The sequence below is a fragment of the Limanda limanda genome, chromosome 11, assembly GCF_963576545.1.
Source record: "Limanda limanda chromosome 11, fLimLim1.1, whole genome shotgun sequence".
NCBI classification, from domain to species: domain Eukaryota; kingdom Metazoa; phylum Chordata; class Actinopteri; order Pleuronectiformes; family Pleuronectidae; genus Limanda; species Limanda limanda.
In genome coordinates, this window is record NC_083646.1 from 6,475,205 (window position 1) to 6,487,688 (window position 12,484).

Below are 12,484 nucleotides of genomic sequence, written 5' to 3' on the forward strand. Positions count from 1 at the left end.
TGTCAAGATAACAAGAAAATTCGACAGCGAAGGGTCTGACAGCAGCCGAGCGTTCCAGCACATTGGGAAAACGGCCGCGTCTCAGCGAGTCTGACGTATGTGGAGTCGTGCAGATGAATGTGGAAACTTCCTCAGTCCTCACGTCTTCTCTGCACAGACACAATGTACACAACACAGGGCGTCTCTTCCAGAAATATCCCCAGCTTGTTTGTGCTTCTTGTCTTTTACTTGTCACACACGGTTTCTTTCCGTCTAGCAGTTTGTTTCTTTCCGAAGTTTCTTTACCCTGATCTGTAGGTTAAATTTCTCTTATATTTAATTTCCCAGAAAGTTGATATCATCTCAAGTTATCGTGAATTCCAATCTGTTTCCTCCTCCTCCACTTGCTCTCAACTCCGGTCTCGAAGGCCTTCTCCCTGCGTGCTGACACCTTTCATCTCGGCGGCTCTCAGCAGTGCAGGATCTTGATGAAGGCTTTGCGGAACTCGATGTTGAACGTGGTGTAGATGATGGGGTTGACGGCGCTGTTGAGGTATCCCAGCCAGGTGACGGCGCTGTAGAGCGAGGGCGTGATGCAGCAGCTCCTGCAGTGGGCCTTCAGCACGTGGGTCAGGAAGAAAGGCAGCCAGCAGATGACGAACACGCCTTGGAAACAGGACAGGAAGTGGAGGAGTGTATACATGAGTGTGTGATTTTAGCCTGACATTTGTGTATGTGGCACAAATAACACAAGGACATATATGACATTACGTTACATTTCATTTAGCTGACGCTTTTAAGCGATTTACAATTAATGCATTCAACCCCGAGTGTATGCATTAAAGAAAAGAAAAACTAAAAAGTGCTATAAGTAAGTGACATTTAAGTGCATTTAAGTGCTACTAAATATATAGTTACTGAAATCTCATGACATTTGTAAATAGTGGCTGAAAGGATGGATAGATAGATGGATGGATGGAATGGATGGATGGATGGATGGATGGATGGATGGATGGATGGATGGATGGATGGATGGATGGATGGATGGATGGATGGATAGTAGATGGATAGATAGATAGATAGATAGATAAATAGATAGATAGATAGATAGATAGATAGATAGATAGATAGATAGATAGATAGATAGATAGATAGATAGATAGATAGATAGATAGATAGATAGATAGATAGATAGATAGATAGATAGATAGATAGATAGATAGATAGATAGATAGATAGATAGATAGATAGATAGATAGATAGATAGATAGATAGATAGATAGATAGATAGATAGATAGATAGATAGATAGATAGATAGATAGATAGATAGATAGATAGATAGATAGATAGATAGATAGATAGATAGATAGATAGATAGATAGATAGATAGATAGAAAGAGCAGGGAGAATGTGTACAGTGTTTAAAGATGAACACGTCCTCAGTTATTCTACACTTTCCCTCCGCTCACCGAGGACAATGGCGAGCATCTGTGTCGCCTTCCTCTCTTTCTGCTGAGACAGCCTCCCTCTCACCCTCTCCTTGGTGATCCCCCATCTCTCTCTACCTCCGCTGCGCTCCCTCCATCCCTCACGCCCCCTCATGCCATCCTCCAGAGTTGGGGGACGAGGCATCAGGCCCGATCGCGTCACGGCTGAAGGGAGAACCGGGGCAGGTCCGACGGAGATGGACAGGGAGATGGTTGCCCGTCCCGAGTGGGAGGAGGTCTGGGGCGCAGGGGGAGGAGCCAGACTCTGCCCCATCTGTGGCAGGAACTGACCCGGCTCCACTTCGAGGGGGTGAACCACGACCTCCTTCACCAGGGTCTGGCGAACAGAGAGGGAGGGAGACGGGGCATTAATGGAAGCAGGACAGAGAAGACAGGAAGCAAGCAGAGCATCACGTGTATCGGTTTGGTTCAAAAACATTTTGTTTTACCACTTTCTTGCGCTGTGGGGGGGCTGTGGCGGGCCTCAGGAACAGGGTGCATAACTTCACATCCTCTGGTTGTGTGCACTTATTCTGAAAGGGAAGGAGAGAAGAGACTGAAGATTTGATTTTGATGCCAAAGATCCATATTTAAAGATTTTAAAATGATAAGAATACACATGTCAATAGGATTTTTCATCTCTCTACAAAATCCAGTTCAACGTGACTGCAGTGAAGAGAACTAAAAATCTACTTTACGAATTCATCACAGATTTTCAACACAACCAGTGGTGGTGTAGACCAGGGAGAACTCATTCAATCCGAAATGTTTAATTAAATTAAGTTGTTCTCAATTGACATCCAGTCACAGATTATACCTTTCTATGCCGATGACCCTCTCCTGCCTCAGCGCCGCGCAGCGTGTGCAGCCCGTGTCTGCGTGACGGAGCCGTGCGTCTGCCTCGTTTGCGCAGCACCACGCAGATCTGCGCATACACCAGCAGTGTGACGATGAAGGGAACGTAGAACGAGGCCACAGAGGAGTACACCACGAAGGCCGGGTCGGCAAAGCTGCAGGTGGTGCCTTCTGGGTCGGCTAATGGGGAGATGGAGAAGAATTCATAATGTGTGAAGTTTTGGGAAAGAGCAGAAATAAGAGGACTGATCCTGCTCTAATGAATGCAAGTTAACTTTAAAAGTCAAAAACCAGTAGAAGGGGAAAAGGCTGACGGGCACTGTCCGATAAATAACACATTTAAAATACACCTAAGCCCAGCCAAGAACTAGTAAAGCACAAACCATCACACCAATTTGTAATTTCAATATTTAAGGTTGTGCATGAATGAAGATACGTCACTCAGATTAGCTCCTCCCCCTGGTTTTAGTCCTTACACTTCCACTCAGGTAACCTTCTCCTTGTTGTAGAAATAATCTACTTTCTCAGCTCATAAAACAAATAAGGCTTTAAGGTCATTCTTGACTTCACAAAGACATCAACTGAGAAAGCAATATCCTCCCAAGATGCATTGAGCGGCGGCTGGAGGCTCTTATCGTATGATATTCATCAGCAGACAGAGTGTTTCCTGTTGTTATTGAATTGAAGAAGTTCAAATTTACACCTCAAGGATTTTCCATCCATAACCAACCTTTTGGGGAGATTGGAAATATTGAACATATTTAACTAAATAACAAACTAAAGCTCCAGAGCAGCTGCTTCACGGAGGTTCAATCCATAACTGTAGCTTTCAAGAAACATTCAGTTTAGTTTAGTTGTGATATTTTGTTGCTGTGATGAGATGTAAACACCACTGCTGTGTGCAGAATGACTTTTTGAAATCGGGGAATTATTTGTTGATTCTAAACTATTCTCTTTCATGATTTATTAAGCACGCAGATGGACGGATTTTCCTCTAACCTGGTGTGAATATTACTTGGGGGGGTATCTCCAGAAGATTGACTGTATGCCTGTTGCCTGGATATGCAAAACAGAAGCAGTTGCGCGGAGTTCTGAGTCCCGCCTGTCTTCTGAAGACAGTAACATCTTTATGGATGTTTTCTCCCGTTGCTGCTGTCGGTCAATCTGACTGAGACAGGCAATTAGTTTATCAGTTCTCTTCATAGTAAGTTGGGGATCCCACGATTTATTCGGCAACATCAGCTCACCCACACTCTCTAATAGGATGTTGGGGGTGGCAGAGAGGGGATGGCAGAATTGACAGGTTATCAAGGGGGGTGATTTTAGTTTAAAGGCGATGGCATCTCCATCTCTCCCCCTGCAAATCACCTACTGGTTAAACCCAGCAACCGCCATTACTGAGGAGAGAAATATGCATTTTTGTTCGGTATCTTGCTGCGTTGAACTGAGGCTGCAGGATTCTCACTTTGCTTCTCGTCTTCCACTCACTCACAAGGGTTTTCCTCCTCGTTCAATGCAGGTGCATTCGCGGCTTAAGTCCCTCCTCACAGCCGCCTCCATTAAGGCCGAGGTGAGCCGGCGGGCGTGTTCACCGCTGCTCCGTTTGCCAAACAACAAACGAATCGAACATTGCGTGAACCCACTTGTTTTCAGGGCTGACATCATTTGTCGCTCGATGAGCACAACATATGGAAATGTTCCCGACTGCTCCGTGTGTCTGTGTTAATGGATCTTTAAGTACAAGCTTGTCTATTTAAGTTTAGTTGAATGATTACACAGACGTTTTTTTGTTTTCTATCTTAATTCAGGCACAGATGGACCAGGATGCTGCAAAAGGCTTTCTGTGCATGAGAAAACTCAAAGTGCTCCGATAGCGAGATGCGTCTTTTTCTTTTTTTAATGACACATCGAGAGACAGAAGTTGAAAGGCAAAGTTTAAAACCTCGTTGAAAGCCGAGGAGAAACCACGAAGTACCCAAACTTTAGTTTTCAATTTGCATACATTACACGAGACCTTTTTTGTCAGGATATCATGGATTGGAGAATAAAACCGGCCAAAAAGGACCAAAGAGCAAAAGCTTTAATTAGCCGAAAAGGTTTTTTTAAGCTCTCTAATGAAAGTGAAATACAGGCTCTTTAATTAAATCATGTTTTCTCTCTTAAAAAAACAAGGTCTTCTCATGTAGGTCTAGGTGGCAATTCTAAATTAATTCAACATTAAAGGCTGTGATTATAAAAGCGACTTTGACTTTGACGATGCAATAAAAAGGGGGGGGGGGGCACACTGGACAAATCACAGGGCCAGCAGAAACAAGAAACAACCAGCACTTGATTAACTCATTATTCAATATCCAACTAGTCACTGCAGCTTCGACGCTCTGAGCTTCAAGTCGCACCTATTAGGTTTTGAATTTCTCTCACATGTTCTGGACCAATCAGGTTTAGCAGGTAAGTGGGAACATGGGAGATGAGATGTTACCAGTGTTGTTGAGTCCGAACAGTAAGGGGCAGGAGATGGCGAACGAGAGGAACCACACCACAGAGATCATCACCGCCACCCTGCGCCTGGAGCTGTATCTGGTGTTGTAGAGCAGCGGCATGGCCACCGCTGTGTACCTGCAGCCGCAAACACACACAATGAGGAGGATGAAACACGCAGACAGCACATCAGCATTCCTCCCCCACACACTCTGGCCCCCTGCATTTGAACACACACTTCAATACGGAGCAGACACACACCTTCAGACTTCAGTATCTCGCTGTCATGTTGGGACATATTTTAAAGAAACCTCTCCAACACTTGACTCGCGGCTCAGACAAACAAATTCCCGGTTCACCTTCAGAGAGACGGAAGCTGTCACTGCCGGTTTCACAGCCTCAAGGACACGGAACATATAACTGTCAGCGAGTCACAACCAATTAGAGCCGTGTGTGCGAGCAGTCTTCTTCAGGGACACGCTGAAATCCCGACGTGGGCAGAGGGTCACCGACAAAACACAGCTACCCAAGCTACCCAAAATAATAGGTACAACATTTGGGTTTCAATAGGTTAAATTGTAGCTTCTGGCGTCAGAACTTGGAACATGCAGTGAAGAGATGGTGTAATTGAATTCATTTTGTATGATTCTGATAAGAAAGCCTCTCGGGAACAGGGACTGAGCAGGACAAGGAATTTGCTCACAAACCTTTTCTGGCATTAAAAAGAGAGATATCATCATATTACTCCAAGAGGACAAAGTGAGAATGTTTCATCATTTTACTTCAATTGAGTTTGATACACTGATAATGAAGAATTCGGCAAATCTTAACAAAGAAGAAACTGTGCAGGTTTGGTTTTCCTTGACAGACATGAACCAAAACAGCATTAGGCCGGGTTAGGCTAGCAGCTCTAGAAGGGAATGTTTAAGGAGCTTTGAGCTAAATGCTAATAATACGAACGGGTTAAAAGGTGTAATGTTTACATCGCATAGAACAAGGATTTGTTTAAACCCATTAAAAAGGTGTTCGACTCATTTCCAGTACAGGAGTTTGACTTCCTGGTTTTCCCCGGTGCGTCATGTTCAACATCACAGCTGTGCCAGAATCTCTTTCTCCTCACTGTCTGCTTGTCTTGTTCCATCTTGCACAATAGAATGAAAATCGCTGTAGTATAAAAACGTTCATGGCAATTGAGGCGCCCAACGCCTGGAAGTTCAATGCTTTTCATAACGTTGGGCAGAAAAGGTGCAGTGTCAGCATCTAGACTGCCGAAGTAAAGAGGAGGAAGAAGAAGGCAAGCACTTCACCCAGGTGTCACTGTCGATCACAGCCAGAGTCGATAAGAACCTTGTGTTTACTGTGGAGTCAATTGACCCGGGGCAAACAAGCTGATTGTATCCATTGTTAAGGCAAACAAAAGCCAGAGGTTGAAGGGGCTGATGAGATTTTCACTACTTTTCCAGGGTCATAAACTGTGTTGGACGAACAGAAATCTTATTGAAATGATGACATTAAATCAAAGGTCAGGAGAATAATAACATCATTAATTAAACAGTAATTACATAAAATATTATGTTTTATTTGGGTTAGTGTTAATTTATAGTGTTAATTTCTATCTAGAATGTGCATGAAGAGAACAATTACCCTCAAATTAAAGTTGTGACCTTGAAATGTCACAGCTTAGGTTATTACACCGGAATACCAAAGTGGTGCAGCCTCGATGTGTCAGAGGAATCAGGACGCGGCCGCAGATGGCCTGCCCGCTGGGCGTCCGGTGACGTCCCCTCGAATCGGTGAGGAGGTCGTCAGTTCAAACGCCAAATCATCAAACATATTCTCCTTGATCTACGTGGGAACCGAGCGAACACTAACGACTGTAGAGGACATCGTAAGCGACGCGGTGGAAACCTGTCGTCACCTGCTGGCTTCTGTCCTGCGGCTCCGAGGTGATGGATGCAGCTCAGAGGGTTTTTTAGGATGTTTGTGTACGTGCCCGTGTGAGAGTGAGAGTGCATGTGTGTGAATGCAGACACCTGTGTGGCTAGCTCTTGGTTTAGCACTGCATGCACCAATAAATATGGAGGTTAGAGGAGATTCCATAAAACAATCTCTTCTTAATTCGGGATAAAAAAATGGCCATAGAGATGATATATTGCCTCCATCAAGGAGTTTTTTTTCCCGGCTTCCCGGCTGCATCTGTTTGTTTGTTTGTATGTTAGCAAGATTACTGTACATAAAAACTACTCAAACGATTTCCCTGTACATCAAATGTTGGGGCAGATTCATTTTCTTTAACATTGTGAGATAAAGCATTTTGACGTTTTCACCAATTTCCCAGAGGATCTACAAAAACAAAATCAGGCATGTTTATGAGTGTGTAGCAGCTCGATTGAATTCAGGCGGACTGTTGGGCCTGTGTGGAGGTCTGAGCTCCACAGAGAATCAGCCTAGGTAGGTATTAATGAATATCACACGTTGAGAAAAGTGAAAAGCACCCAGCAAAGGCTCCGTGTCGAGAGCAAAGAGGAGAGAACCCACCTGTCGATGCTGATGGCGCAGAGGTTGAGGATACTGGCCGTGCACATCATGACGTCCAGGGTGAGCAGGATGTCACAGTGGATGAGGCTGAAGTGCCACTCTCCCACCACCTGTGATTAAACACAGTTTCACTTTCAACCTGTTTGACTTCAATTTCTTCACTCATTTTATACATTTTAATCCAATTTCAAGTGTTGTAACACTAATGAAGCAGCGTGAATATTAACTAGACTGGATCAGTCATTGGTTTAAACCCAGTTTCCTTGATAGACCATAGTTATTCTGTAGTGCAGCCACAAAGAAATTAAATTAAATTTCATTTAGATTTAATTTCTAATCAAGAACCCCCTTATATGGTCTGTGAGACGGGATTTGTCAGTTGTCTTATTACCATAAATACATGATGTATCTAAATGACTAATTAGACCTCATTGTTAAAGCCTAATCAATGAATTAATTAAAGAGAATAATTAGCAATTTTTTCAACAAAACATTATCTAACTAAAAGTTTTCTTGTGCAAAAATGCCAGATATTTGTTCATTACACTGGAAATTAGCTGTTTCACACACACACACACACAGATACACACACACCTCCAGGTAGACGCCCCACGGCATGACCAGCGTGGCCAGCAGCAGGTCGGACACAGCCAGGGAGACGATGAGGTAGTTGGTGGTGGTCTGCAGAGCTCGCTCCCGAGAGACCGCCACGCACACCAGCACGTTGCCGAACACCACGCAGAAGATGAGGAGCACCAGCAGCACCGCGTAGAAGTTGTACGGGGGGGAGGAGGCCGACTCGGGGCTGGTGCAGTTGGAGGAGGTCAGCGGGGAGGAGGTGGGGAAGTCCGAGAGGTCGTGGGTGACAAAGACGGAGAAGTTGTACTCCGAGAAGGAGGGAGGGAAGGAGGGAGGGAAGGTCTCTTCTGACTCATTGTGGAAAGTCATCGTCTGGCTCCAGTGGACATGATCAGTGGAGAAGATGAGGAAGAGGAAGATTAGGACCCTGGGACCCCTCGCTGCCCACCGTGCACTTAGTCTCACAATAGATCCCCCAAAGATGGAAGAGCCTGACAACAGAGGACAATGAAAGGGAAAAGAGGTTATTGAGGCACCGCGGCTGGAAATCTGTCTTTATGAGACCATTTCGCAGGACGCTATGACGCATTGATACCAACAGTGCAACAGCTGACCCGTAAAGCCACAGGTGTCCTGTCATTGTCCCTCCATCATTTCAAAAACACCCACAGAGTGAAAAAAAAAGTTCTCCTAGAACTCGACGGGTTCTTTTTGGCCTCAGAAGTCGACTGAACTCAGAGTTAGGGAGGAATAAACTTCTTCTGTAAAAATAAAACAAGTTTAAATGGTGAAAATGAAACCTAACAGCTTGTTTTCAGGAAGAGTTTGATTTCAGTGTGTCTCAACTCAGTGTCTGAATCTTATTTTCGCTGCTTCGGAACATTTTCATGGAAAAATCTGATTATAAGTCAAAGCAGATATTTTCATCTGTCCATTGTTTACATCCATTATTACTTGTAAACAGTTTTCAGTCTAGTTTTGTTGACAACTCAAAGAGCTTCACACAACATTCCATCATTCATTCACACACTGATGAAGCGGCCGTCGGGGGTTATTTGAGGTTCAGTGTCTGACCGAGGACACTTCCACATCACTCTTAAATATCATAATCTAAACTGTCCAAACCTGTGTAATTCTATTATTTGTATTTATTAATTTAAACAAGTTCACTGATTCTTTCACAGTTACAGATTATTATCCACATTTTATTAGTCCCAGGACATGTCTGGATTATATCTTTTAACATTTTAACTTGTCAATCGTTTCCTTTCATGTTTTTTTGGAAAAAATCCTGTTATCTACCTCTGACTCGTCACCACAAGAGAAGGTCGATCAGCAGAGTAGAGCCAACAGAGTGGGCGTATAAAACAAAACGGGAAAACTCCACTCCATAAAGACGAGTGGTTAAATATTCCAAAAGCTGCTTTGCCCTGCGTTTTTCTATTCGTCTTTTTCACTGTGATCTCCATGTATTTATTATTCATTGCTGTCTGGAAGGCTTATCCCGCGGGGAACATTAAAGCTCAACTCGGTTTTTAACCTGCAGCTCATATGAAGCCGTTTCTCAGTCAGTCACGAGTCAGTCGCAGCTGTCAATCATTACGTTCATAATTAATAACTACAGCTCCCTAAGTGAGGGGAAGCCAAAGGATCAGAAATGCCCGTCTGGTGGTTGGCTGTAGAATAGGCCATAAATCCCACCTCCCCCATGTTAACAGATGGGACATGGTCCAAACTGAAAGTCAAAATGCTCCATTTTCAAGTTCAATCCGTGTAGGTGGAAAATCAGTTTCAGTCTCCCCAACAAGCAAAACAAAATTCAGTTCATTCCAGTGAAATCAAGGCCACCTCAACCCCTCAAAGATAGGGGGTTTCGAGGTTCTTCCAGTCACGGTAGCGTCGGTGGTGAATTCGGTCAATTGTTGGAATCCAGCCTCGGCCCTTTAACTCCACCAGGGCCGGCAGCTCCAGGAAAAACTCCACAGGTGATAAACATCCACCAGAGTATTTCCTGCCGACTTGAGGCTTCTGCTCTGGAACGACACGATGACTTTACGACGTAATTTAGCAAAACAGAAGATCCTCTCCGACTGTAGTCTGGGGTTGTGATTGGATTATTGACTGCTTGTGGGTGTGACTCTGGAAAACAGGAATCAATTGCCCCTCTGATAGGTGGGCGGAGACGTGGTCCAACACCGGTCGCTACAACAATCAATATCGATGATCGTGGTCGATTAGGTCATTATCATGACAGGCCTCATCTGGACAGATGTCAATACCAGATCAGAGCCTGAGATCACACACAGTGAAGACATGTGTTGGACGTCTTCAGCATTTGCACATTTCCCACAGTTAGTCGGAGACAATAACTAGGGAAAAACGAGACTGGATGAAAAAGCCTAATGTTATCCATCGTTTTCAATCGATCTTCATTTTCTAACTTCTGCTTGAAACCTACCATGAAATCACCAGCTGCTGAACGACTCTGTGTGACTCTGCTGAGCGGAGACATGATGAGAATACCTGAGATCTGTTCTTCCTCCTTCTTATCTCTCCACCCGACACATTCTAACAAGCAGGCTGGATAATAGCACACACAAAAAACTGCATTAAATATTTATCAGCAGCTGGAGGTTGAGACAGAGCTGACTGGCAGTTTCTCTCCTATCAGTCAAGGTCATGAATGCTTTCTCGGAGACCCCAGCTCCACCCACCTGCACCGCCCACACACCACCATGTGTCTCCTGGCAGTACAACGTACCCCGACCCACCAGCTGAGCGGCAAATCAACACGTACCCAAGATGAGCTGAGCCCTGAAGAATCAATAACCCAACCTCGCCTGTTGACCCAACACCACAGGCCACAGCACCTGATAGAAGATATTATCCTTCGTGACACAAACATTGATTCCACACAGTTAGATATTGATTCTAGTCAGAGGACGACTTGAATACGAAAACATCATTACTGTGGTCGGGCTACTGTCGGGGGCAGGTGTGTGTTGAAATGGAGAAGTTCCTTTCCAGCCGCTCGGGTTGGGGGCATGGACGTCTGTTTATGGATTAAATGATGTTCTTGGACCAGGAGGTTTCATGGATTTCACCTTCAGACCTTTTCCCTCAAATCCCTGCTTGTGCTTCGATTTGCTCAAACTATGCCGCTTGCACTCTGACACTGATAATTTGGACAATTCAATGGAGTTGGTGCAGGTTATGAAATCAGTTTGTTTAACACAGGTATCATAAAAATACTGCAGCAATCAGGGTTATTGCAACAGGGCGGGCAAAGGAAGCCATGGCCCCGGGGACCCGAGCTGAGAGAAAGCTTTGGAATGTTTTGTTGTTTTCTCTTTGAAAACTAGATTGTTTTATACGTGTGCGTTTGTGTGCGGCAGGAAACTGCCTCACTGCAAAAATAATGATCTAAGAACACAAACAAGTAGTGAAACTGAAGCACGCTTGAAGCATCTCTTTTCTACACTGAAGTTCTTTTTAAATTGACAGCTTTACGAACACAGCTTTATTCAGATTTACTGAAAAACTACAGATTCTTTGTCTTTCTTCTTCATCTTTCATCCGAAATCACTTCAGTGACGCTGAGAAAAAAGCTTTTTTGTTTGTCAAATCCATCACATGTCTGCAGCGCGTCCTCTGAAACACTAACTTTTGTTTAAGGAGAAATTGCTGAACCACCGAGGAGCAAAGTCAGTCATTGGTTAAAATCAAATAATTCAGTCCTGGATCATCGACGAGGAACCTTCACCTGTAAACCGTAACCACTTCCAATCCATTCACCTTCTTGTCCTGTTGTCTTCTGCATATTTTTAGCATCACTCGAATGGAAGCTTAGTGCCACCTGCTGTTTATCTCAATGACTAACTAATAATGTTTACATATAACAGTCTCTGAACCCACCGACTATCGTCTGACAATGAATTAACCTCTGGGGATAAGAACCAAGACAAATCAAATGTTTCTCATCACAAAACACAAACCGTGATACATTTTGTGATTTAGGTCGAGACGACATTTTGACAAATCTCGATGTAATGTTTATGAATGCAGATAAAATATAAAAGCAAATAGCCACTGCATCTCTGTCAATGCTCTCAGCCTCTCCACACTGACCTAAGCAACCTGAGCCGAATCCAACGTCTATACTGGTTAAACTGGAAATGGAAACCAGGAGGATTCAAGCCTCAAAATCGTGTCAGAGGCGACTGATCAGAAACTTAAAACTTCATCTGAATGAGAATCCAGCTGCATTCAAGGATTCTAATAAGAATTTGATTAAGAATCACAAAATTCATCAGTCAAATAATTCAACAAACACCTTTCAACAGAAGCTGAGATGCTAAAACTTATTTTGTGAACACAAACCAAATAGATAATTATCACTGGAGGAAAAATGCGAGCAGATCGAAAGGTGAGATCACTGAGAGATTTCAGTAATAAATCATTAAAGGAGTTTGGCTCTGACTGACACTTGTTGTGTGTGTGTCCTGCTTCACGACTATTGCGACGCCACGAGCAGTTTCTATTGATTTTTTAGAGGAATGCAACATGA

At 43.9% G+C, this 12,484-nt stretch overlaps 1 protein-coding gene across 1 annotated transcript; it reads right to left on the reverse strand.

Moving 5' to 3' along the window:
* Positions 1-320: 320 nt before the first annotated feature.
* On the reverse strand, positions 321-8,286 carry drd2l (dopamine receptor D2 like). Its single transcript, XM_061081481.1, has 7 exons — positions 7,933-8,286; positions 7,339-7,448; positions 4,802-4,938; positions 2,285-2,502; positions 1,917-2,000; positions 1,450-1,804; positions 321-645 (listed from the first exon to the last, which is right to left on the reverse strand). The coding sequence occupies exons 1-7, from the start codon at positions 8,284-8,286 to the stop codon at positions 449-451; spliced, it is 1,455 nt and encodes a 484-aa protein (XP_060937464.1). The 3' UTR covers positions 321-448.
* Positions 8,287-12,484: the final 4,198 nt, after the last annotated feature.

Excerpts from the sequence above, each read along its gene's own strand:
- drd2l (XM_061081481.1), bottom strand. The coding sequence starts at position 8,286 with ATGACTTTCCACAATGAGTCAGAAGAGACCTTCCCTCCCTCCTTCCCT. Across the intron at positions 2,001-2,284 it reads AGGGTCATCGGCATAGAAAG|AATAAGTGCACACAACCAGA; the intron begins GTATAATCTGTG and ends CTTCCCTTTCAG. Across the intron at positions 1,805-1,916 it reads CCCCACAGCGCAAGAAAGTG|ACCCTGGTGAAGGAGGTCGT; the intron begins GTAAAACAAAAT and ends TCTGTTCGCCAG.